Genomic DNA, 26,287 nt, shown 5'->3' on the forward strand with positions numbered 1-26,287 from the left:
CAATAATTAACACTAACCCTTACAATACTTATAATTTTTGAATTTTTAATATAATAGAAATTTTAAATATTAGTTAGATACTTTTTCAATGATAAAAATAAAGAAATAAAATTGTTTATTTCATAATTATTAAATTGTTTACAAAATTGTTGATAAAAGTAAGGTTTTATTTTAAATATTTTAAATTATAAATTTATATGTCAACATGTAAATACCCATTCATCATTTTAAAATCCTTGAATTAGCATTTTTTATTAGTAATGTTAACGATGTTCAGAGGTTTCCTGTTAAATTGGGTCCGACTGTATGCGCTGTGGTGGTGCTACTGCACGATTGATGAATGATGCAGCTCTTACTTTGATTTAAAAAGGAAAAAAAAGAAGAAGAAACAAAGTCATATTTATTAAATAACAAATTTAACTAATTTCTTTATTATCTATATATTTGTTGTCTAAATCTGTATTCAACACAGTAGGAACCGGGGGAGTATAACAATTTCAAATTTTATTCCTATGTTTTAATTCAAACCTATAACACATACTTAGAAGATAATGGTTTAACATGAAACGGCAGAGACAGCTAAAAGAGGAAGGTAGCATGGGAAAAGGACAATGGTTACTCAATTATCGAAATCCCATAAATTTTTATCTATCCAAATAATGAATTTAATCCAAATCTAAATCCAAATTAAAACCACCAATGATCGAAACACATTGTTTGATATTCTCTCTGGTCCTTATTATTATAAGGATACACTAACTAATTTGCACATACCAATAAAACTAGTTAAAAACTTTAAACTATCATGAAATTCAAATAGTTTCTAAAATTACCCTTATTGATAACACTAAATTCTAACATCATGTTAATTTTTATTCTCACTATTCACATTAAATATAGACATATATGAAAAAAAAATATTTAATACTCATAGAAACTGTCAAAGGATCTTATAAAAAAGACTAAGAGTTTTTTCTAGGACTATTATATAATTATTAGAAATTTCATTCTCCCTTCCCCGTGATTTCAATGTCATTCTCCCAATTAATACCAAACCTCTCTCTATGTTTTTTTTTTTTGGATAAAAAGATCAAATATATAAAAATGAAAATATTATACACGTAATGCCGCCATGACTTGTAATCCGGGCAGGGGGAAGGCAATAAAATTGCTCTTGAATGGAAGGATATATGAGTTAGTTAAGCAGAGAAAGTAGAGGCAACTTGAGCCACCTAATGCAATATCATATTGACTTTGACTTTAGGTCTTATCCAGGTTCAAAGACTTTTGATGTATCAACGAAGGACAAAATATCCACACAAGCTTCCTTTCTCACGCTAACGTTCTTTTCGGGCTGCAAGAAATAATTGCAATGAACTTGTGGTCCATGGGAGAGAGTAAAGACTGCGCAATTTTGACTTCTTTTAGGGTACAACGTTCAATGTTTATATTTGTTCTTTCCAAATGTGCCTTTCACATGGGTCAGATTATTCACACCATGAGTTAATTTTTTCAAAGTACACAATCATGCTATCAAGTTACTTTTTTGAAGGAGAAAATAGATTTAACTTTCAGAATATATATACATATAAGTCACATCGATCTTTAAGAATAAAAATGCTTATTTTCTACTAACGTTCTTGATTCATTGCTTATGTATTAGAATTGGATAAGTTTATAAAACATTTTAATTCAGAAAAAAACTTAAAGTGATAAATTTCTTAAGTTGTATACCTCCGTCATTCCAAAATATAAGTCATTTTAACCAATTAGTCAATATCAAGACATTGTAAGTTAATTCGTTAAATGTGCTTTAAATTAAACATCTTTTCCGACTTTACCCGTATTAAACGACGTAGTGAATGAGAGAGAAACATAAAAAGAGTTATATTTAAGCATTAATTGTAGAGATAAAATTTACAAATAAACATTAATTATTTTTTAAGTGACTTGTATTTTGAACCAAATCATTCTTTTAGAAGTGATTTATATTATGAATCAAATGGAATAATGTAGCTAACTGTGACTTGTATTTAAGATTGATGATGGTCATATATTTCAGAGACACGTAACATCAAAATAAACACATGATATATACAATTGTATAGTGTCGAACGATAGGAGTTTTGTAGAATACTTCTTGTTCCATTTTATAAGACGGTTAACCGAATCATGTTAATAAAGAGTTGGCTAAAATTAGTTAAGTGCCATAAATATGCAAAAAAGAAAACTAATTTATTTTCCAAAAACGCCTTTATAAAAAAAATAGGTTGGGAGAGAGAATGAGAAAAAAAAAAAGGTGAAAAAAAGAATCTCATTAATTGAGAGTAAATATGAAGAAAAATTACATTAAATATTTAGACACTTCTAAACTATTTATTATAAAAGGTAACATGCCTTTGCAAAAAAACCATCTCTTGTTAAAAAAAAAAAGAAGACAGGAGGGGTAATATTTTATCAATATCTTAGGGAATCTCATTCGTATATTTGTTATTTCGTCCGTGATGGAATCGTTAGTCTTTGTCTCCAAAAGACTTCTTTTTTGTTTTGTTTTCAATTGGATAAGTTTATAAAATTTGAGTGAATTAGGAGAAAACAGTGAGGAAATTGCTCTTCAATGGAAGGATATTGACATGAGTCAATGAAGCAGAGAAAGTAGAGGCAACTTCTAAAGACTTTTGACGTACTAGCTCCGATTCTTAAAAAAAAAAAAAACTAGTTTGATTTTATTTTAAATATAATATCTTAATTCATTTTATCTTTGATATTTATTTATTTTTTTAAAATAGTCTTTATAATAGTTGCACATGTTAAAGATTTCATCACATAATAGTTATAACTAATATACAGATTAATAAGGATATTTTAGAAAAAATAATATCTAATTATTACAAATAACTCATTTAATAATTTTTTTTAATTTACTCAAATTAGTCAACTAACTTTTATATTAAAAACCGAAAGTAATATTAATGAAGAACAAAATATCCATACAAACTTCCTTTCTCACGCTAACGTTCTTTCCGGGCTGCAAGAAATAATTGCAAAGAACACGTCGTCTGCAAAGCGGTCACGGGAGAGAGTACAGACTACGCAATTTTGACTTCTTTTAGGGTACAGCGTTCAATGTCTATATTTGTTCTTTCCAAACGTGCCTTTCACATGGGTCAGATTGTTCACACCATGAGTTAATTTTTTCAAAGTAGTACAATCATGCTATCAAGTTACTTTTTCTTTTCTTTTTTCTTTAAAATAGATTTAAATTTCAGAATATATATACATATAAGTCACATCGATCTTTAACGGTAAAAATACTTATTTTCTACTAACGTTCTTGATTAATTGCTTATGTATTAGAATTGGATAAGTTTATAAAACATCTTAATTCATTTAAAAAAACTTAAAATGATAAATTTCTTAAGTTGTGTACCTCCGTCAGTCCAAAATACAAATCATTTTAACCAGTTAATCAAAATCAAGAAATTGTAAGTTAATTCATCAAATGTGTTTTAAATTGAGAATCTTTTTCAACTTTACTCATATGAGGCAGTGAATGAGAGAGAAACATAAAAGGAGTTACATTTAAGCATTAATTGTAGGGATAAAATTAACAAATAAATATTATTTACTTTTTAAGTAACTTGTATTTTGAACCAAATCATTGTTCTAGAAGTGACTTATATTATAAATGGAATGGAATAATATAGGTAACAGTCACTTGTATGTAAGATTGATGAAGGCCATATATTTTAGAGACACGTAACATCAAAATAAACACATGATTTATACATTTGTATATTGTCTAATGATAGTAGTTTTGTAGAATATCCTTTCGTTCTTTTTTATAAGAGATGATTAATCGAATCATGTTAATAAAAGAGTTGGCTAAAATTAGTGAGACGCCATAAACAAGTCAAAAAAACCAATTTATTTTTCAAAACCACCCTTATAAAAAATGGGTGGGAGAGAGAATGAGGGGGAAACAAGGTGGGAAAACATCTAATTAATTGAGAGTAAATATAAAAAAATTGCATTAAATATTTAGACATATCTAAAGTATTTCTTATAAATAGCAACATGCCCTTTCAAAAAATCATCTCTTATAAGGAAAAAAAGACAGGTGGGGTAATATTTTATCGATATCTTAGGGAATCTCATTCTCATAAATGTTGTTTCGTCCGTGATCGAATCGTTAGTTCTTTTCTCCAAAAGACTTTTTTTTTTTTTTTTGCCAACATAGTCCAAAAGACTTCCGACTAATAATAGTGGCCACAAATGAAGTAATGCAGTGTGATGATAAAGATGTGATACTCTATGTGAGGAATTGTACAACACGCAATATTCTTCTTCTCTGGCATCAACGTCATCTTTTATGGCCTCAAAGCCTATCAAATTTCTCTTTTAATTTTTTTTTAAAATATATGAGATTGTGACTTAAACTCTGTGAAAAATATAATGAGTGCATGTGTTACAACAAACATATCAACATCTTTTACCGCACAATTATGGCTATTTATGGTCTAATTATATGTATTTTTGAAATCGAATGGTATATTTTCCTTCAAATAAGGTAATATTGTCTCTAGATGTTGTTAATAAGTTTTTATGTAACGTCAAGAAAAAATCTATATAATCACTACTGTTTTTTTTCCTTTTCTTTTATTCCCTTTGAAGCACGAAAAAGAAGAAGAAGAAGAAAAAAAATTCCAGAGGACTGAAGCATTCCTCCTCATCAATCATCATCAATTCAAACATTCCTGGGCAAAAATGTACTTATAGTTCTTCAACTTTACACAAGTTTTATTTTAGTTAATTAATTTTAAAAAGTATCTTTTTTGTTCTTATAATCCTAAAACCATTAGTTCAGATGATGATTATTTTTTAACAATTACCACTATTTTAAAAATTAAATTTAATATGTTAGAGACCTTTTAATTGTCATTTCCTTTTAGATATTTTATTTTATAAAAGGATCATTTTCTTAATCTCTATTAAATTTGAAAAAATTTTGTCCTTGATTGTAATTAATGTTCTTAGAGATTTTTTAGTCGTCATTTCCTTTTAAGTAATGTTTAGAGTTCAAAATCAAAAGTCTAAATAAAAAAATCATGCTGGCAAAAAAAATCATACTGGAAAAACTACCTCAACTGAGTCCTAATCAAAATTTACACCTTAAATATCTAAATAGTTTTAATAATAATAAAATATCTCACAATCATTTCATTTTAAGTAATGTTTAGAGTTCAAAAGTTTAAATAAAATCATACTGGAAAAACTACGTACCTTAACTGAGTCCTAATCAAAATTGACAACTTAGATAATCGTCCTGAAAAAGGCAAACAGATTTTTTTGAAAACTTCTTATCTTCAGAAAATGAAAATATTTATTACTATTTTTTTTCAAGTATTCCTATGTATATCTTCACTAAATTTTATTAAGGAGTCAGAGAAAAAACTATGGAGCGAAATAAATAAAACAAATTAAACTTATATCAGGAAATTCAAATAGAATTCTGATATCCTATTTGTTTTTTTTTTACCTTGTGTAAAAAACCTTAAATGAAAAAATGGATATCTCACTGTTGCTATCGAGAAGCTGATCACCTGCTTTGGAAAAGCATGAAGTTTGATGAAGTTGGGAAAATCTCTACCGTTCAACCAATCAACAGACTAAAATGCGCCGTGTCTTTTTCTTTGTTTCCCTCCCAATTTTCATGATTTCTGAACGGAATACTCGTAAATTTGACAAGGGTTAACGTGATTTTTAGCACCTCAAAATATTTTTTTAGGGTATCTAGCACCCCAAAATTGTATGTGGTGCATTTAGCAATCAGCATCATGAAGTATTTTTTAGGGTATCTAGAACCCCAAACAACTCATGTATTACATTTTGTGATGTGCTGAGAAAATTTGTTGTCAATACCTGTCGTGATAGTTGTCAATCCTTGCATTTTAAGTTGTCAACGACTGTTCTTTCAGTTGTTAATACAAACTTTAAAAAAAAAAAGGGTAATTTGGTAATTAAAAAAATAAAATTTATTACAAAAAAGTCCCTTGAGATTTCAGAATAATTTCATAATTTCAAGGAATTTTTTTGCATTTAATTCTCTTAGGTGGGACCTAATTGCAATTTTTTCATAAAAGATTGGCTTAACTCTATTTTTTTTTTTTTACCAGTAAAGATTGGCTTACCTCTTCTACTGAACTTAAATCGTACTAGTATTTCACAATTTTTCTATCATACGACAATTAAAAAACAACGTCATGTTCCCTTACCGTTACGGGTTGTATGAGATGTCTGCACTACGACATTATTGGGCTTTTTGAGCCAAATGTTATAAACAGTAATATTAATTACCAAGATACTACACTGTAAAAATTATTTATCATGATACTACATCCAAAATCGTTCAAGGCAGGTGGGATTTTAAAAATACACGGAACTCGTTCTCTAGAAGAACAAGTTTTGCACCTTCGTTTTTTTTGAAATGATGTTTTTTTATAAAAATGGTGGCAAGCTGCTCCCTTGACCTGTGCCCCTTCTACACCTCACCCCACTCTCCTAAAAACATTTTCCTTCCCCCGTTACTTTTTCTATCATCCTCCCGTGTACACATGTGCACACATCGCAAATTATTATAATCTTAATTTATATATAATATGATATATTTAAAAACTAAAATTAAATTAATTAATTAATACATAAAATTCTTAGTATAAAATTCAGTTGATTAATTTTAAAAAAATTAAAAATATTACAAAATTACTTACGTATAATATATGTTATGTGATCCCTTTAAAATACTTACATTGCTTATTAGACTATATATCAACGTGTGAGTAAAATACATTAGTTCAGAAAAAATTTAGCACCAAATATAATGTGAGAGAAGGGGCATGTAAGGGCCGTGGAAGTAGACACAATTTTTCATAAGAAGGTGCATGGAAGGGCCCCACACACAACGAAAGTATTTATTGGCCTGAAAGCGATATGTGAGAAAGTCCTGCCAAAAAAGTGGTTGACTTCTGCCATCGCATCTCATCTTTTTTTTTTCAGTAGTTTATAATTACTTTTTTGTAGAAATTTTTTAAATAATACTACAATAATTTGGATATGGAGAAGGATAAATGTGTATTATTCCAGGATGCTCCATACTTGCAGCTGTAATTGATTTGCTAAACATGGGAAAACTTGCTTCCTTTGTTTTCATTCTCTTCCTTCACTACTTTATGGCCTCCTTGGCATGGAGCGAGGGGAATTCCACCGTCGACAAATCTGCACTCCTTGTTTTTAAGGCATCTATTGTGGATCCATACAATCTCTTAGCCAACTGGTCTGACTCTTCTTCTTCTCCATGTGACTGGGTTGGTGTTGGATGCAATACACGTCACAGAAGGGTTCATTCCTTAAAACTTAGTGATGCGGGTCTTAAAGGCATCATATCTCCACAGCTAGCAAATCTGTCATTCCTTGTTGAACTTGATCTAAGTATCAATGATTTTTACGGTGAGATACCAAAAGAGTGGGTACAATTGTGTAGGTTGAAAGTGCTCAACTTGAGCTACGATGACTTTCATGGGCAAATTCCAACATGGATAGGAGATTTATCTATGCTTGAGTACCTGAGTTTTCGAAATAATAGTCTTATTGGATTTATTCCATCATCTCTATTCAATTTATCAAGGTTGGAGATCCTGGATTGGAATTCTAACTTCATTCAAGGAAGCATTCCGCTTGAGATAGGAAGTTTGAAGCACTTGAAGATGTTACAAATTGCAGGGAACAAGCTTTCTCAAACTATTCCACCAACAATTTTCAATTTATCTTCACTTCAAAAATTGAATTTATCTCATAATACTCTGTCAGGTATGTCATGGATGATTCGTAGTGTCTATAGGTGTTGGTTTCTGATGTTTTTCTCTTGCTTTCCATGTTTTGTATATTTCAGCACGCCATAGGAATAACAATTTGGTCCATGGATATTAGTCCTGCCAGATTGGAACGCTCATGGCTTTTTGAAAATAATTATTTATTTTAACATTTAGAGTATATTATAGGCGTTATCTCTCAAAATGAGTAAGAAGATTATGGTCTCAAGTGCATTGATTATAAGGTTAAGATACAAATTTGTTATGAAAGTTTGCACTGAGGAGCACTGAGGATTCAAAAGCTTTTTTGGATTTAATATTATACTAAAAGTTTAAAATCATAACAATTTTGTCTCCCATTATTGAAAGGCTAACATTGACTGCTAAAATAATAACATTAATCATTAACATTTTTAATGGTATGGGGCAAAATTGTTTACAATTTTAAACTTCGCCGTAATATTGAATCTAGAAAAACTTCTGAGACTATTTTACACCTTGACCCTTTTATGACGTTACTGACATACTCCATGTTTTCAATATTTTAAGGAGCTATTCCAAATGAAGATATTTTATATCTCACAAACAATTGATCGCTTTCAGGTACTATACCATCTTTATTATTTAATAATTCAGAGCTGCAAGAATTGTCACTCTCCCAAAATCAATTATATGGCGGTCTCCCAACCAATGTGTGTTTTGGGCTCCCAAGACTTGAATTTTTCTCTGTGGGTGGAAACGATCTCTCCGGTGAAATGCCCTCTAGTTGGCATCAATGCAAAGAACTGAAAGCTTTGGAATTAGATTTTAACAGATTCAACGGAGGATACATACCAAGCGACATTGCAAATTTACCCAATCTTCAAGTTTTGGTTCTCTCGAACAACAACTTGGAAGGTATGATTTCTAATTATAAACCCTTGATAGGTTAATTGCAAATTTATTTTCATAATGTTTATAGGTCATTAATTTGTAACACAAATTATCTGGATATATAATAAACAATTAATATTCTACTGGATTACTTTCCAAAACACGGATAAGCAAAGCATTAAACATGTAATTCAAGTAGTGTCAATTAGCTGTGGTTATAGATAGTTTAATATGAAAGTGAATATCACTGAAACAATGTGAAATAAAAATATCCATTTTTTTTATATATTTCATTAACTCGTGCACGCCATAAAAATATCGACTTCCCAAGTCAGAGTGATTTTAGAAAATAAATAGTATTTTTACACATTAATTATTATTTTTAACCAATTTTATAGAATCATATTAAATGACTCCATCTTCTAAGTGTTTTAATGGAAGTGTAATTTAAAAGTCAAGGTAGACTCTTTTTTTTTTTTTTGGTTTGCTCAGTATGTTTAACCTTTGTACTTTTGTTTATTAATGTGAAATTAGTTTTTCATAAAGAGAAAGGTAGACTAACATCATCAATTGGCAATATTATATTGCACGTTGTTTGAATATTTATATCTGGAAGAAAACTCCTTAACAGGTATATTCTCAATCTACTCAGCCACCAATTTTATTATTTAACAAAATTTCATTTATCATATATAACATATGTGGGTACGGGCGAAAGCAAAGCTTGTTCTATATTATCTCCAAAATTTCTAATTGAAAATACTTTACTTCCATAAATAAAAATGAAAATTCTTTTACGGTTATATCTTGTAGCAGAATCAGTGTTCTATAGTCAATACTCAATAGTAATAAATTAGAACAGGACTCTTGAAAAATGCATGCGTGATTAAAAAAAGGCATATATGGCTTATCATTAAGAGAACTTTTAATAAAATATAGGCTTAATAAGCAAGGCATATAGGTTATTAATAGTATAATATTAATTATCGTTTTGCTGACATTAAATTTTCAATTAAACAGGAGAAATTCCATCATCTCTCTTCAGCAATTCTTCTTTAAGAATATTACATTTAAGACGAAACGGTTTAAATGGGAGTATACCAACTCTTGGGAATCAGACAATGCTGGAAACTTTAGCTCTAAGTAACAACTCCTTTTCAGGTATGGTCAATCTACTCATCCATCATTTTGATGCTTCAACAAAATTCCATTTATTATTTGGAAAGCTTATATTCTATATCATCTCTAAAATTCATAAATTGCTTTTTTTCACAGGTGAAATTCCTCAATCTATCTACAACACACCTTCTTTGAGATGGGTTGACTTTGCCTATAACTATTTAAAGGGTAATTTGCCAGAAGAGATGTGCTATAAACTCCCTTTACTTGAAGTTTTTTCAGTTGCTCTTAATCAATTTACGGGAAGTATTCCAAAATCAATAAGTAACTGCACATATTTGCGAGGCTTATTTTTGAATCAGAACTCATTTTCAGGTACGCGCAAAGAGTCGCGTGCGTGTGTCTATAATTTTGTCACATGTTTATATAGTAATTTCATTCAAACATTCTAATATGAAAAGAAATGATTGTGATCTTTAATTAAAACTTAATGGTATCTTCCAACACGCACATACATACTTGATAATTCCAATCCTTCTTTTGATAAATTACAAAACCAAGGGCATGCTCTTGGTAGTCTATATATATTACTACCCTAGTCCTTAATATAAGATTTAGTTGACTATTTTAGAGAGATTACATAGGTTATTAAATTACTTTAAAATATTTATATTTATCGCTTTTATCCAAACTAATTTGTCTGACTTATAAATTGATATATGATCTAATGATTTGCATAAGCATTTTAGAGATCATGTAATATATCTTATAATTAAGTAAGTTAATAACCTTATTAATCTCCTCAAATTAATCAATTGGGTCTTATAGTAAGAATCAGAAATTGTATAACATTAAAATTTGAGACATGAATTGCAAAATATTTATTTGTAGTTCCATTAATATTTATTAAAAAGGATCATAAAAATTATAATTATTTAGAAGGATCAAATTTAAAAGTACACGTTTAAAGTAGACTAAAGTATATATTTGGTCCTTTAACTTTATGTAAGATTTTACTTTAATCCCTTAACTTTAAAAAATATACTTTTAGTCCTTTAATCCCAAAATTGTTAGTTTTAAATGATGATTTTTTGTAACAATCATGGTTGTTTTGAATATTAAACTTAACACGTTAGCATTTAGTAATATTTTATCAACATTCAAAAGCTCAATATTATCATTTTTTTGTTAATAGTTTTAAAGTTAGAGGACTAAAAGTTTACTTTTTAAAGTTAAGGGATTAAAATGAAACTTTGTGTAAAATTAAAAGACCAAAAGTATGCTTTAACCTTTAAAGTATTAAATTTTTCCTACCTCATACATTCTGTCCTACATTTAAAATTAAAAAGAATAAAACTAAAACTAAAATTAAAAATGCCTATCATCCACATGACTATATCTTTTTCAACTTTTATTCCTCACCGAGGTCCATATTCTATCCTCTTTCCTATCATCAAGGTATCATTTAATTATTAATATCAATTTTCATCCTTTTTTTTTTACCAGCAATCAATATTTATCCATTTCTATCATCAATTTTTTTTGGTGATTTATATTGTCAATTTAAAATTTATAACGTCAAATTATGAACAAACTATTGTGGATCTCATGAAATTATGAAAAAAGAATCATGTTATTTATAATTTTTAGTTTGTAAATAAATAGTATGAATAAATGGTATGATTTATTGGAGTTTTACATTATGTGTATATTATAGGATTCACTCCTCAAAATCATTTAAGAAGAATAATCTAATCCGCACATCATATATCTTTTTTTTTTAATATCATGAATCCATATATATTATCTATATATAAATATAAGAGCAAATAATTAAAAAAATTTATAAACATTACATGGATTTTTATATTTATAACTCACATAAATTTCTTATAAAAAAATTAAACCAAACTTCCCTTGAATTTTTTTAATGGGTTGATTTTATTTTTATTTTCTAGATATATATAACATTTCTTTAAATGAAAATAATTACATCAAGTTCTCTATATTAATTATGTTGCACATGACCATGTGTCCTATTTTTAATATATTAGCATTTAATTATAATTTACATGAAACAAAAAAGGACATATGGACATATATGATTGGAGAACTTGACAATACTAAAATTATATAATTTTTTATTTTTAATTAAAGTTTCTTATGATTTTAAAGGTAAAATTTTAATTGTGTCAAAATTGAACAGTGTTCGTGTAATGTTTTTTCAATAGATGTCTATGCAAGTAGTAAAAATTGAGGGAAATTTTGTTTAATTTGGGAAAATTTTTTAGTAAAATTTAAAGTTTTAAGAATAGAATGTGGCAGAGATAATGTAAGAGGTTTAATTTGATTAGGGGTAATTTACTATTTTTAAATTTATATTTTGATGTTTAGTTCTTTTAAATAATTATAATTTTTATGATCATCATCGATAAATATCAATCGCTCTAGGTTCTTCATTCTAATTTTTCCTGTATAGAATCCTTGCCCGAAAATTGGATAGAGTTTTTTGTGACAAATAAGGAATGATAAAGATATTACCCACATGTAAATTACTACCTTGGAGGTAACTAATTTCTTACATGGATGAAATTAGTTTCCTCTCTTTCCTATATTTAGATGTGGACTTCCTAGCATGGGAAAAATTTGAAATTAATAAGATATCTGGAGTTTTCTTCTAATATAGAGAAGTTAATTCAAATTTTGAAACATATATACTACCTCTGATCCTTAATATAAGAGCTTGTTTGACTTTTATTTTAGTCCTAAGTATAAGAGCCTAATCCACTTTGTTTCTTATAGTCATCTATTTTTTTTCCAAAATAGTCTTTATAATAATAGTAGTTTTAGTTAATATACTTGATTAACAAGGATATTTTAGGAAAAACAATACATGTTTATTACAAATAACTAACTTAACTAATTTTTTTTATCTACTCAATTGGTCAACTAGCTCTTATATTAAGGATCGGAAGTAGTATGCTACAAAAACACCCACGTAAAAAACATATCATGTTACCTGTTTTGTCAATTTTCTACTTTACATAAATTTTGTCATCCATCAACTTTTGTTTTCTAAGGTAGTTACCCAGCAGCTTTTAATTTTGTTTCCAGGTCTTATACCCAAGGAGATAGGCAATCTTGATAAGCTTGAAGATTTGGTTTTACTATCTAACTATTTCAGCGGATCCATTCCTTCTCATATATTCAACATTACGACATTGGCACGTGTCTTCCTTCAAAATAATTCCCTTTCTAGCTTTCTCCCATCAAATTTAGGAATTGGCATTCCCAATCTGCGGGAACTAAGGTTGGGACAAAATCAATTTATTGGACAAATTCAAATCAGCATCTCAAATGCTTCTAAGCTCACTATTGTAGATCTATCATGGAATAAGTTTAGTGGAGATATACCCACTCCGCTTGGGAATCTAACAAACATGATCGCATTATATTCTGAGGAGAATGATTTGAATGGGATGATTCCAAGTACAATTAATGGACTGCAAAGCCTTCAATATTTAAGTCTTAGCAACAACAGATTGCAAGGGTCCATCATAAATGAATTGTGCCAAATCAGAAGTTTGAGTGAATTGTATCTAGACAGCAACATGTTTTCAGGGATGATTCCAAAGTGCTTAACAAATACTTCTTTGCGGAGGTTAGATTTAAGCTTTAACAAATTGATTTCTCATATACCTTCTTCTCTTTGGAGTCTTGAAGATATGTTATTCTTAGACTTATCCTCCAATACATTAGGTGGAAGAATTTCTCCTGAGGTATCAAACTTGAAAGCAATTATACTTTTCAATCTATCAAGAAATCAAATTTCAGGAAACAACTATGGGCAATTTGAAAACATTGCAACATCTATCTTTGGCTCATAACAAACTCCAAGGGTCTATTCCTGAATCATTTAGTGGCATGATAAATATGGAATCCTTGGATCTCTCCCAAAATTATTTGTTTGGAGTGATTCCAAAGTCCTTAGAGTTACTTGTCCAAATGGAGTACATTAATCTTTCATACAATTTATTGCATGGAGAAATTCCAAATGGTGGGCCTTTTCCTAATTTTACATATGAATCTTTTATAATGAACGAAGATCTTTGTGGGGAGCCCCAGCTAAAAGTCCTTCCATGCAAAAAAGGAAACAAGCACATCTCAACTAAAATAATGCTTGTCATCAAATGCTTATTGCCTATGGCTTCTGCAATCATTTTGGTTGCCTCATGCCTAAAGTTTCTTAAGTTTAAGAAGGGTCATGTTAGTCATGAGATGAATAATAGAGACTCTTTAAATTTGGACACACTGGCTAGGATATCCTATTATGATCTTTTGCAAGCAACAAATGGGTTTGATGGGAGTAATTTTCTTGGCAAGGGAAGTTTTGGATTAGTCTACAAAGGAATTCTTTCAAATGGAAAGATAGTTGCTGCAAAAGTATTCAACTCAAACTTGCAAGAAGCATTAAGGAGTTTTGACATTGAATGTGCTGCCATCTGCAATTTACGTCATCGAAACCTCATTAAGATCATTAGCAGTTGCTCAAATGTTGATTTTAAATCTCTTGTAATGGAATTCATGCCAAATGGAAGTCTTGAGAGATGGTTGTACTCCCATAACTACTGTTTAGATATAGTGCAAAGATTGGATATAATGATAGATGTGACATCAGCGTTAGAGTATCTTCATTATGGTTCTCCTATCCCAGTGGTCCATTGTGATGTGAAGCCGAGCAACATTTTATTGGATGAAGATATGGTGGCCCATTTAAGTGACTTTGGAATTGCCAAATTGTTAATTGACTGTCAATCAGAAATTTATACAGAAACTTTGGCTATAGTTGGTTATATGGCACCAGGTAATAATTTAGCACTCATATTAAGTTTTATTTAATTTATGTTTCTTATATTCATTTATGCCTGTGCACACGTGCACAAACAAATATGCTTATATACGTACATGCATATGCTAGAAGAAACTTAAGTTATTCAACTAGTTAATTTAGCATTCAAATTTATATGTAGAGTATGGATCAAAAGGAACAGTTTCAATGAAAGGAGATGTATACAGCTTTGGTATTTTGCTTATGGAAATGCTTACAAGGAAGAACCCAACAGATGAAATGTTTACTCAAGATCTGAATCTGAAAGAATTTGTTAGCAAATCAACACCACATTCAATCATCAGTATCGTAGATGTCAATTTGCTGCACACAAGCAATCAAAAAATTGGTAATATATTGCTGTATATATCACCAATTTTTGAGTTAGCCTTAAATTGTTGCGATGATGCACCTGAGGCAAGACCTAATATGTCAGAGGTTGTGGTGTCACTGGGAAAAAGCAAGGCCATATTAATGCAATATTCAAGGAACTACTAGCTTGTTGGATAAATGTTAAATCAAAATTTATCTGCTACAATCTTTCACCCTTTGGATTATATTGTTCTATTGTGGGAACATATATGGAGAGTGATGATGTCTCCCGTATTAATATATTAACGACTTGAAATTTGAGAATTTTGAACTGCGCATCTGGGTTTGGGTTGTCTCAAGTTAGTCTTTATGCGTCAGAAATGTACTTTAAATAACAATAGAATTCATACCATTTTATCTTCAAGATAACTATACAAAGTTTGGAAATTATCGTCTCTTTTTTAGGATTCATCCAACGTCCTGAGATATTCGAATTAAGAATATGAATGAAAGTGATATGAATAGAGTTGTATGAGAATGTTAAGCTATGGAAGATAGGTGTTAAAGTGAACTCTATGCTCCGTTTCTATGTCTATCATGAACATCCATTGATTTGGGTTATTTTGGGCAATGATTAACTAGGAACTTTGAGTCTAGAAAAGAATAAATTAAAGATTAATAACTGAGGAAGATTTGCATTCAAATAATGGAGCATAACAGTTTTGAAGTTCTAGGAATCAGTGAAGGACGAAAAACATAGTAGGAAAGAAGGGGTCAAAATCGGTTTCATGTAAGAAATCGATTTTTTCATTGGCATAGAAATCAATTTTGCATTGCTGGATTCGAAGGAAGAAGACACACTTGTAATGAAATCGATTTGTGTAAACGTGGGAAGAGAAAAATTAACGGAAAAATAGAGTTAAGAGAGAAAGATAATATATTATCCATCTATCTCACTCTGATGGCGGAAACTCTCTCTGAAAGTGGTGGTGCCGGAGGAGCGACGGAAGACGACGATCCGACCAAAAGACACCGGAAAAAATACAAGGAAATGAGAAACGACTTGCAAGACTTGCAGGAAGGGATCGAACTAGAGGAGAGGCATGAGAAAGCAAAGTCTTTTAAAGCAAAACTGATGGGAACGAAGAACGCAGCCAAATCCAAAGATAAAAGAGAAGTATGATTTTTGATGATGCTTGGAATGACTATCTTGAAAGTATGAAGGGTTACTTTATCAACGTGGAAAGTGAACAAGAGCAGAATCAATCCGAGGACAATGAGGAAGATTGCCCAACGCTGAAAGTGACTCGAGAAGAATATGAACGGTGGTGCGCACCATGGAGGAGGTCTCTCATCATTAAGCTAATGGGCAAATCTATACCTTTATGGGTTATGAAATCTAATCTCGCACGCTTATGGAGAACAAAACATCCACACACAACACGGGACTTAGATAATGGATTCTTTGTTGTCTCATTTGATGATGAGGAGGATATGAACACTGTCTATCAAGAAGGGCCTTGGATGATTGCTGATCACTATCTGACAGTGCAACAGTGGCGGCCAAACTTTGATCCTTAAGAAGCCGAAGTGCAGAAGAGAATTGCAGTCTGGTACGTATACCACTCCTTCCTTTAGAATTCTTTAACACGGAAAGCCTAAGAAGGATTGGACAGCTACTTGGGAGAACTTAAAAGTTGATACGATTACGTATAACAGCGAAAGAGGATGGTTTGCACGAATTTGCATTGAGTTAGATCTCAAGAAAAAGCTAAAGTCAACCATTAACGTGTTTGGAAAGCGTCGCATAGTGGAGTACGAGGGACTTCATCTCATATGCTTCCAGTGTGGGAAATATGGACATCACAGGGAAAGCTGTCCTGACCGATGCGTCACTTCTGAAATGAACACTGGTGCAACGGAGCATGGGATTCTGGAACAATATAAGGCAAAGGAGAAGGTAAGTGTGGACTTGAATGTGGATCCGAAAGAGGTAGCTACAGATGCTCAACACAACGTCTCTAAGAGTGGTATCCCGAAGCACCCTTGTGTTATGACGGCCGTCGGATAGAGCTCCGGCAAGGAGAGTGCACTGCAAACGGAAGGGATGGGTGTGTGGAATCTCGTGCAACGGTCTAGAGGAAGGAAAAATGGAAATCCCGGCAAAACAGGATCTGGGATTAATCACCAGGATTCAGGGAATCAAACCAGACGCGCGAAAATCGTAGGGTTATAAAGATAGATGAGCTTAATAATGCTGACAGAATCAGAGGCATGATCGTGAGTAATAACCAAGGCCGACCTTTTGGGAAGGAGCATATAAGTCAAACTCGTCAGTTTGGAAAGAAATCTCTTGGTAATCTGAAATGGGTCCCCGTGGATCAGGGCTTTCAAAGGAAAAATAAAAAGAAAAGTAGTGGCAAGGAGAATATTCCTCAATCATCAAAACGCGGCTCCATTTCTCACAAAGCAATGATCTCGGTAAATGGGCTGCAGAATAAAGCCAATTTTTGGAAAGCCCATAACCCATTTGAGACCTTAATAGGTTTGAATGAAAATGGACCTCAAGAAGATAATTTTATTGGGCAGCACCTGGAAACTAGGACGGATGAGCAGTATAACGACTTGATGGAGCAAGAAAGGATGACATCTCCAGGAAAAAAACCCAAGTATCAACACTGAAATGGAGATGAATGAGCCATTGGAGGAAAACTCGAATGATAAACCATTTCACAGGAACCAAGAAAATCTCATAAATTCTACGGGGTCTATAAGCATGAATTCCCCCTTACTTGGTGCTCCATGAATTACATCTTTTGGAACTGCAGGGGAATTGGGTCCAAGTCTTTTCCTGGACTCATTAGAGAATTTAAAAAATGATATAAACTAGACTTTTGTGCACTTTTTGAAACCAAATCGAGTGGAACCAAAACACAAGATATTAGCAAGAAGTTGGGGTTTCAACACTGCAAGACTGTTGATGCGTTGGGTTTCCCGGGAGGAATTTGGGTCACTTGGAACCAGGATAATATCACAGTTTCTATCATCGAAGTTAACGAGCAGTATATTCATGCAACCATCGATAGAAATAATGAGTAGATCTTCATTACTGCAGTATATGCTTGGCCCAACGTAAATGTCCGTCGGGCCCTCTGGTCAAGTTTACAGAGACTTAATCCAGGTCAAGAATGGCCGTGGTTTATAGGCAGAGACTTCAACGCTACTCTCTTCTCTCATGAAAGACGCTCTAATGCATGGAGAACGACGTCTATTGATTGAGACTTCTGTGATTGGGTAAAGGAGATGCAGCTCACGGATATGGGTTGTGTAGGACCTTTCTTCACCTGGAGAAGAGAGGGCTGTGAAAGTAGGATAGATCGTATCCTTTCAAACTCCAAAGCCAAAGAAACTTATCTCGACGCTGTCGTAAAACGTTTACTGTGGTTCAAGTCTGATCACATCCTTCTCCAACTAAGACCAGGTATGTTTTCGAATTCTAATACTAGTCGGCCTTTTCGTTTTAATGCTCCTTGGGTGCTGCATGATGATTTTTGCATATTAGTGAAAGATAAATGGGGAAATAATGCCCAGTGGGTCGAGAATATTAGCAATTTCACAAACGAACTTATTAGCTGGAGCAAAGACGCGTTTGGTCACATAGGGCGTAAGAAGAGCAATTTGATAGGGAGATTAGAAGGCTTGTCCCGAAACATGGCATCTTCAGGAAGTACTTCTTCTCTTGAACAACTTCAACGCCAACTGTGGCTTGAATTAGAGAATGTGATTCTTCAAGAGGACCTTCTTTGGGCTCAGAAAGCAAGATGTGATTGGTACTCTCTTGGGGATAAGAATACAAAATTTTTCCATGCTAGAGCAAATGGGCGTAGGAGGAAAAATAAAATTGAGGCTATCCAACAAGACAACGGAGAGTGGACGGATGATACTGACAGAATAAAACAACTTGCTACGGATTATTTTGTAGAGTTATTCAGGGATGATGGACTCCATGTTGATATCCGAGAATGCAACGTCTCATACCCACAAATGGAGAACACGCAGTTGGAGAGCTTAAGTAGAAGCATTTGCAATGGAGAAATTAAAATGGCCTTTGATGCTATGGGTGCTCTAAAATCCCCAGGACCAGATGGGTTAAATGCTCTCTTCTTTCAGAGTCAATGGGACTTGGTAGGTGATTCCGTAATTAGAATGGTCAAACATGCTTTCAATGACCCCTCTCTTATTGAAAGCATTAATCACACTTTTATTGTTCTCATACCTAAGAAGGATCATCCAGAGACAATAGGGGATTTCAGGCCTATCAGTTTATGTAACGTCATTTACAAGATTATTACCAAGGTTGTGGTAAATAGATTGAAAGGTTGCCTCCCCAGCATAATTTCACCCAATCAATGTAGCTTTGTCCCTAGTCGTACAAGCTCAGATAACATTGTGGTGGCATAAGAAGTCGTTCATTCAATGCATAACATGAAAGGCAAGCGTGGTTACATGGCCATCAAAATAGATCTAGAGAAAGCTTATGACCGCATGAAGTGGGATTTTGCAATGAAGTGCATTGAAGAAATGGGAATGCCGGAGTCAATTCAAAAAGTTATTCACGCTTGCATTTCCTCTCCTAAAATGCAAATTCTTTGAGAAGGGGAACAAGCAAACAATTTTAAGCCTTCATGAGGCTTCAGGCAAGGAGACCCGCTCTCACCTTACCTTTTCGTCTTGTGTATGGAAAAATTGGCCCACATCGTCCAGAACGAGATCAATACGGGAAAATGGAAACCTATCAGACTAGGTAAGAACGATCCCCCAATTTCTCATTTGTTTTTTGCTGATAATTTGTTAATTTTTGCAGAAGCTAGTCTTGAACAGGTGGAAGTGATTAGGCATTGCTTGAATATGTTTTGTGAAGAATCAGGCCAAAGAATCAATCAAGGAAAGACAAAAATTTTCTTCTCTCAAAATATCAACCACAACAGAGCTGCTTAGCTTAGCAGAGAAATTGGGTTTTGTCAGATAGCAGATCTGGGAAGATACTTGGGAGTCCCTTTGCAACATGATCGAGTCTCTAACGGAACTTACCAGTATATCGTTGATAAGATCTCACGTCGACTAAGCAGTTGGAAAACAAATAGCCTGTCCTTTGCAAGTCGTGATACTCTTGTGAAAGCTGTCATAAATGCAATGCCTAATCATGCGATGCAGACGGCTTATATTCCAGATAATACTTGCAACAGGATAGAGAAAAAAGCAAGAGACTTTCTTTGGGGGTCGTCTGATGAAAAAAGGAGGATGCATTTGGTGTCTTGGGACCACGTCTGTAATGAGAAACAGGTTGGAGGACTGGGCATGAGACATATCAAACAACAGAATAAAGCTTTTATGATGAAGCTGGATTGGGGACTTGTCACCAAGAGAGATTCCCTTTGGGTAAAGGTCATCCGGCACAAATATGGGTGTGGGTCAGGTCTCATACCCCATATTAATACAAAAAAATAGGGGTCTAATACTTGGAGAGGGATCAAAAATAACTGGAAGCATGTCAAAGCGGGGCTTCAAGAAGTCAAAGATAACCAGGGGAAGATCTGTGCTAGATGGAAGTGGGAAAAAAGTGGTTGCTTCACAACCAAATCTGCATACAAAGCTCTAAATCGCCCATGTGAGAAACCGACTACCAACTGGAACAATATCTAGAAATTAAAGGTTCCATAGCAATGTAGATCATTTGCGTGGCTGTTGTTTCATGAACGGATCACCACTAACCAACGAAAACTGAATAAAGGCCTTCACCCCAATGGTCTTTGTGATAGGTGCGACAATAAAGTGGAAACAGTAACCCATGCATTGAGAGATTGTACGGTGGTTCGGAAAGTCTGGGAGAATATTATCAAACCTGAATATTTATCCCGGTTCTTCTCTAGTAATTTACAAGATTGGCTTCAGCTCAACATGAGGAAACACATAGGCAGGTTCAAAGGCGATTGGAGAGGACTTCTCTTCATCATGTGCTGGCTCTTATGGAGAGCAAGGAATGAGTTCACTCACTCAAATATCAGTACAGACCTGAGTACTTTGACACCTAGAGTGTCAGCCATTATGCAGAGTATGATGAACTCGATAACGAAGCTGAAAGGAGTAAATATGAACACGCCCCAGCAACAAGTCACTAAACCTATCTCTGAGCACACGCAGGCAGCTTTTGCTGTAATGGTTGATGGTGCGTTCTCGGCCTCCACTGGTAGGGCGGCTTGTGGGGGTATTATCGTTGATCACCAAAACATGAACATACGAGAAGGCTTTCTTCTGAATTTGGAAAGTGGCGACCATCTCACGGCAAAACTCTGGGGGTGCTTGATGGGGATGAAATGCGCATGGGATATGGGCCTAAGAGATGTGATCTTACACAGCGATTCCTCAGAAGCTGTACAAACCATTCTCACCGAAGAAAACCAACTGCATGAGGACTGGGCTACTGTCAAAGAGATCCAGAATATGCTTCGGTGAAATTGGAGTGTTAAGCTTCAAGTTATTCGAAGGGATGACAACTCAAAGGCGGACAAGCTAGCAAGGATAGCGTTGAATGGAGCTATGGGACTGCAAGTGCTCAACAAGGAAGTGGTCACGAGTTTGTTGCAGACTAATAATGTAGTTTAATCGTTTTTCTTTTTCTTCCAGTATATCAAAAAAAAAAAAACAGAGTTAAGAGAGAAAGGGGAGATGAAACGAGGATGTTTTGGGTATCTTATATCTTATTTTTTATTTTTTAAAAAACTTATTATTTATCTTTTTTTAACCCTTTCTTTTTGTGTACGAGGTTCTAGTGCTCAAGGCGGAATGTCTCTATTACATACCCTCTCCACTTACTCTTCATTTAATTAAAATACAGCATTTAGGGTAAAAAAAACAAAATATCTGGTCAGTTTTCCCCCCCCCCCCCCAAATCTAATGTCATCACTTACAAATTCAGCTGCCCGAAAGTGGTATGTGAGTAGAAATCATCGGAGAAAAAGAGGTGTTCGTCGGTTTATATGCATCCCTTTTAAGTTTTAAGTTTTTGGCTGCTGGCTTCTTATAATCGTTTAAGCAGAAAAATAATACTACAAAAAAGGAGCCATTTCGTTTCCATTCTTTCCATACTGACCTTGGTAGTTCACACTTTGTATCATAGATCAAGGAAAAAGTTGATAAAAGCCCCAGAGCCATTCCACGAACTATGATAATACCACCTCCGGTTCTTAATATAAGAGCTAGTTGACTAATTTGAGTAGGTTAAAAAGTTAGTTAAGTTAGTTATTTGTAATAAATGTATGTTGTCTTTTCTAAAATATCTTTACCAATCAAGTGTATTGGTTAGAACTACTATTATTATAAAGACTATCTTAAAAAAATAGATAAATATAAGAGACAAAGTGGATTATGATATTATATTTATAACCAAAATAAAAGTCAAATGAGCTCTTATATTAAGGACAAAAGGTAGTAATATATATATATATATATATATATATCAGAGGCTACTTGTTTGGATAAAAAAATCGAGAAACATGTCTCAAAAGTGTATCAGATCAAACAAAAAAGAAGTCCTAATTTATTCAAATGAATAATTAAAACATGAATGCACAAAGTCAATAAAAATGGTAGACAGATATAACTAGAATAAGGATCCTCTATTCCAAGAAGTTGCTTCATCTCATCAGACATGAAAGAGAACGAATCTCATCGAATCATATTCAAAGGCCACCATGATGGACGAGGATGATAAAGAGCTCTGAACATTTAGAAATCTCTGGTGGGTGAAGAGGACTATGGTGGGTGATGGAGGAATAGAAAAAAAATAACAGTGGCTGAAATGAAATCACAAAGAACGGCTGAGTGCTTGTTTGGATTAACTTATAAGTAGCTTTTCAAATGTAATTTACAGAATACGAGATAAATATGTGAAGAAAGTTTTATCTCGGCCTATATAAATCTACTTAAAAGTCCGTTTTGAATGACGCTCCAAACAAGCCCTCAGTGTCATTGCAAAAAGAGACGATCCAGATTTTGTTTTTTACCCTGAACACTGTGTTTTAACTAAATGGAGAATAAGTGGAGAGAATATGCAATGGAGACATTCCGCATGGCTATAAATTTTTCTTTTCTTTTCCTTTTGGTTTCCTTCTCTTTTATTTCCTTCCTTTCCATCCAACGCATGGGTAGTACTACTTTAAAAACTTATTTATTGCATGCATTAATAAATTTTTAAGACTTTTATAATTACATGTTATTGGATATATTTATTTGGATTGGATTGGAATACATGGGGCCTAAAGAATAAATACTATTGTTATTAAGATTTTAAAAGGTTTAGAAAAATTTCTCTTTAAAAAAAAGAGAGGAAAATTCCCTTAGGATGAAAAAGCACCTATCCCTCCGGTGAAATATTTGGTAAACCCCTCAGATGCCCTCAAATTTTTTTTGGTACCAAAAAAATTATAAATGAATTGGATCCTGAAAGCTTATTAGAATTAGGGCGTACCAAAGCACTTGCCCCTGGCTTCAAAATTTTGGAATGCAACAACCAAAAAAAAATTGTGGACTGCCATGCCGAGCCTAAGTTTCCTTTGATGACCACCCTCATCCATTGTGTATCCTAACAAAGCCTATCTTACATCAACCCAATTGATGAAGTGGGCCAACACCAAGACCATTATATGTCGTTACGTAAATGGCCTTGGGCTTTGGTTTATTCATGTCATTATTAAAGTGTCCGATAGTCCACGGTTGCAAATTACCTACGTATTTATACTTTAAAGAGCAGATATTAACATTTTATTTGCACCAATACGAGTTGAGTTGGGTTTAATAAAAAGAATAAGTCTCTCATAATATGAAAAATTAAAATTTGAATCCCCGATAGAAGAGGTACATACATTTAATACACAACAGTATCTTGAATATAATTGTCTCCAAAGATATCTATGTTTTAGGGGAAAATTCAGTATTATGATCACCACGTGTCACTTCGCCATTCGGTTTTCGTTGCCTTGAGCGGCATGTGAAGAATTCCATGTAGAGACTCTGTCATCGAGAACTCTCAAAGCGTTTTGCACGAAAATTATCTTCGGAAGCTCGAGAAAATGTGAGGAAGTTTTGTTTGGCGAATCGGAAACTAGCATTCCTTGTTTCATCTGAGAAAGCTTAAGAAAATGCCTAGGAACGGCGAGGAAGAGAGCGTTCCCAGAACTCCGTCGAGCATCCGGGCCAGAGCCAGACCGGATCCTTTCTCGGCAGCGTGTAGGTGCTTCAGTTTATTGACCTGTTTGGCTGCCATCCTTTGCATCGCCGTCAATATCCTCTCTGCTGTGCACTCCTTCAAGAACGGATCTGATGTGCGTTACCTTTTCTTTCCCTTATACGTGTTACATTCAATTTTGCCTCATCTTGTTTTCGCTGTTCATTTCTCATTGTTGTGAGTGGGTTTTAGGTTTTCGATGACAAATTCCGGTGTTACGCTGTGTTGTTAGCTTTTGTTGTGGTTGTCGCCGAAACGGAATGGAGTTTCATAACCAAGTTCTGGCAGGTTCCTTTTTGGACGTTACAGTTTAATTTATCAACTTCCTGAGTAATTTGGTCATTAGGTGTTAATGATCATTATAACTGTGTGGATTTCATTTGAATTTCTGCTTGCTGGTGTTATCTTAATGTTGTTTCTAATGTCTAAGTAAATTTTGCTGTATTTTACAGGTTTTGGGATACTGGGCTGGCAGGGGTATGCTGCAGATTTTGTATGTCTCTCTTTTACTGAGATTTTCGGTTATCTTTTCCAATAGGTTCTTCTAATGAGCTTATTTTCATTTTCCTTGACCTCTGACACTTTAAACATCAACGTATAAATTGTAAACTTATACAAGTATTAAACATGTTGAGTTGGTGAATTCTATCTGGGGCAACGGCAGACTTCTCGTATTTATTGGCTTTGGCCACTTACAGATGCTCAGATTAATGAGAGATATTATTAATTATTAATATGTTGTTTGAATTCTGCCAAGCCCATCTAGTGATACAAGGAAGGTTGTTTTTGCATAATTTGCATTGTTTGAATTCTTGAAAATGTTGAGACTGAGCACTGAATAGGAGGTAATTATGTTTTTATTTTGTTTTTCCCCCCCGTAGAGGAATGAGTCTTAGCCTAAAAATCAGACAAAACAGTACAATAGAACAAAAAAAAAAAAAAAAACAAAGCAAAAAACCACGGAACAATCAGCCACTCTATCTACTTGAATTCCCCATCTATCAGCAAAACATAAAAGGCTAATTTGTCCCACAGTCCCTCCATACATGCGTGCCAATGCTTAGCTCTAAATTCATATTGGTTATGTTATCTGCCACCTTATTCTCCTCCCTCAACACGCGAGTGAACTTCAGAATCCAGTCTTTCCTCCTCCAACTGGATCATCTGCAACAAAGATCCAACAATGGCACCCATCTCCTCTTCCTCTATTTTCAACCTTCACCTTCAGTATTCCAACACTGCTCCGAACCTACCAAAACATTCCCACAACTCCGCCTGATATGCAGAACAATAGCCCAGATTTCTTGCTAACCCGTACCACTCAGATTTTTTTCTGATGGGCTTTCTGATTCTACTTTTCTCTTCCTCGGTGGGTACGAACTCAGGGATGCTCCACGTCCCAATCTTACGCTGCACCTCCTTGACTCCTACCTTCCTCGTCTTCTTCCACTCCTCCAACTCCCTTATCCATCACATTGGCACTGCCGCCCTTCTGACTCCATCGTTCATGCCTGGCTATATGAGCGACCTTCCTCCAAAAATCCCAGAGCTTCCACATTCTGCCTTTTTATCATACCTGATCCACCGGCATCGTCAACAGATTCGACCTTCCGTTTACTCCGTTGGAGGAGATCTGCCACCTCCGCCGTGAGCCTCCGATTTCCAAGGGCGGTAAAGTTCATTAGCGAGAGAATTGGAGCAAATCCTCAATTACTAAACATTGATAATTTTTAATTGAAGACCTGCAGTTACTCCTCAAAGAGTTAAAGTGATAACGAAAAATTAATTAAAGACCACATATATTTTTGTGTAATTTTTGTCTCTGTCATTACGGATTGCCAATTATTTTTCAACTAACACTTTACCACTTACCATCTGCATCGTTCACAAATTTTGTTTTTTTAAATTAAATACAAATATCTCTTTATTAGAAGTCTCTTTTAA

The 26,287-nt window shown here is 33.4% G+C and overlaps 4 protein-coding genes across 4 annotated transcripts; all 4 read left to right on the forward strand.

The window, feature by feature from the left end:
- The first annotated feature begins 7,181 nt into the window (after nucleotides 1-7,181).
- Nucleotides 7,182-12,077, forward strand: LOC114722445 (leucine-rich repeat receptor-like protein kinase PXL1). The gene is made up of 5 exons (XM_028908474.1): nucleotides 7,182-7,866; nucleotides 8,472-8,765; nucleotides 9,762-9,902; nucleotides 10,017-10,235; nucleotides 12,067-12,077. The coding sequence occupies exons 1-5, from the start codon at nucleotides 7,182-7,184 to the stop codon at nucleotides 12,075-12,077; spliced, it is 1,350 nt and encodes a 449-aa protein (XP_028764307.1).
- Nucleotides 12,078-13,703: 1,626 nt separating this feature from the next.
- On the forward strand, nucleotides 13,704-15,410 carry LOC114722446 (probable LRR receptor-like serine/threonine-protein kinase At3g47570). Its single transcript, XM_028908475.1, has 2 exons — nucleotides 13,704-14,724; nucleotides 14,891-15,410. Exons 1-2 carry the CDS (start codon nucleotides 13,704-13,706, stop codon nucleotides 15,244-15,246), a joined length of 1,377 nt encoding a protein of 458 aa, XP_028764308.1. The 3' UTR covers nucleotides 15,247-15,410.
- Nucleotides 15,411-16,239: 829 nt separating this feature from the next.
- On the forward strand, nucleotides 16,240-17,742 carry LOC114722447 (uncharacterized). Its single transcript, XM_028908476.1, has 3 exons — nucleotides 16,240-16,608; nucleotides 16,718-17,090; nucleotides 17,252-17,742. The coding sequence occupies exons 1-3, from the start codon at nucleotides 16,240-16,242 to the stop codon at nucleotides 17,740-17,742; spliced, it is 1,233 nt and encodes a 410-aa protein (XP_028764309.1).
- Nucleotides 17,743-24,165: 6,423 nt separating this feature from the next.
- LOC114722439 (uncharacterized) lies at nucleotides 24,166-25,134 on the forward strand. The gene is made up of 3 exons (XM_028908470.1): nucleotides 24,166-24,440; nucleotides 24,536-24,631; nucleotides 24,796-25,134. The coding sequence occupies exons 1-3, from the start codon at nucleotides 24,258-24,260 to the stop codon at nucleotides 24,889-24,891; spliced, it is 375 nt and encodes a 124-aa protein (XP_028764303.1). The 5' UTR covers nucleotides 24,166-24,257; the 3' UTR covers nucleotides 24,892-25,134.
- Nucleotides 25,135-26,287: the final 1,153 nt, after the last annotated feature.

This window comes from Neltuma alba, unplaced genomic scaffold (genome assembly GCF_004799145.2).
Source record: "Neltuma alba isolate B1F8T4 unplaced genomic scaffold, ASM479914v2 tig00012094_pilon, whole genome shotgun sequence".
Taxonomy (NCBI): Eukaryota; Viridiplantae; Streptophyta; class Magnoliopsida; order Fabales; family Fabaceae; genus Neltuma; species Neltuma alba.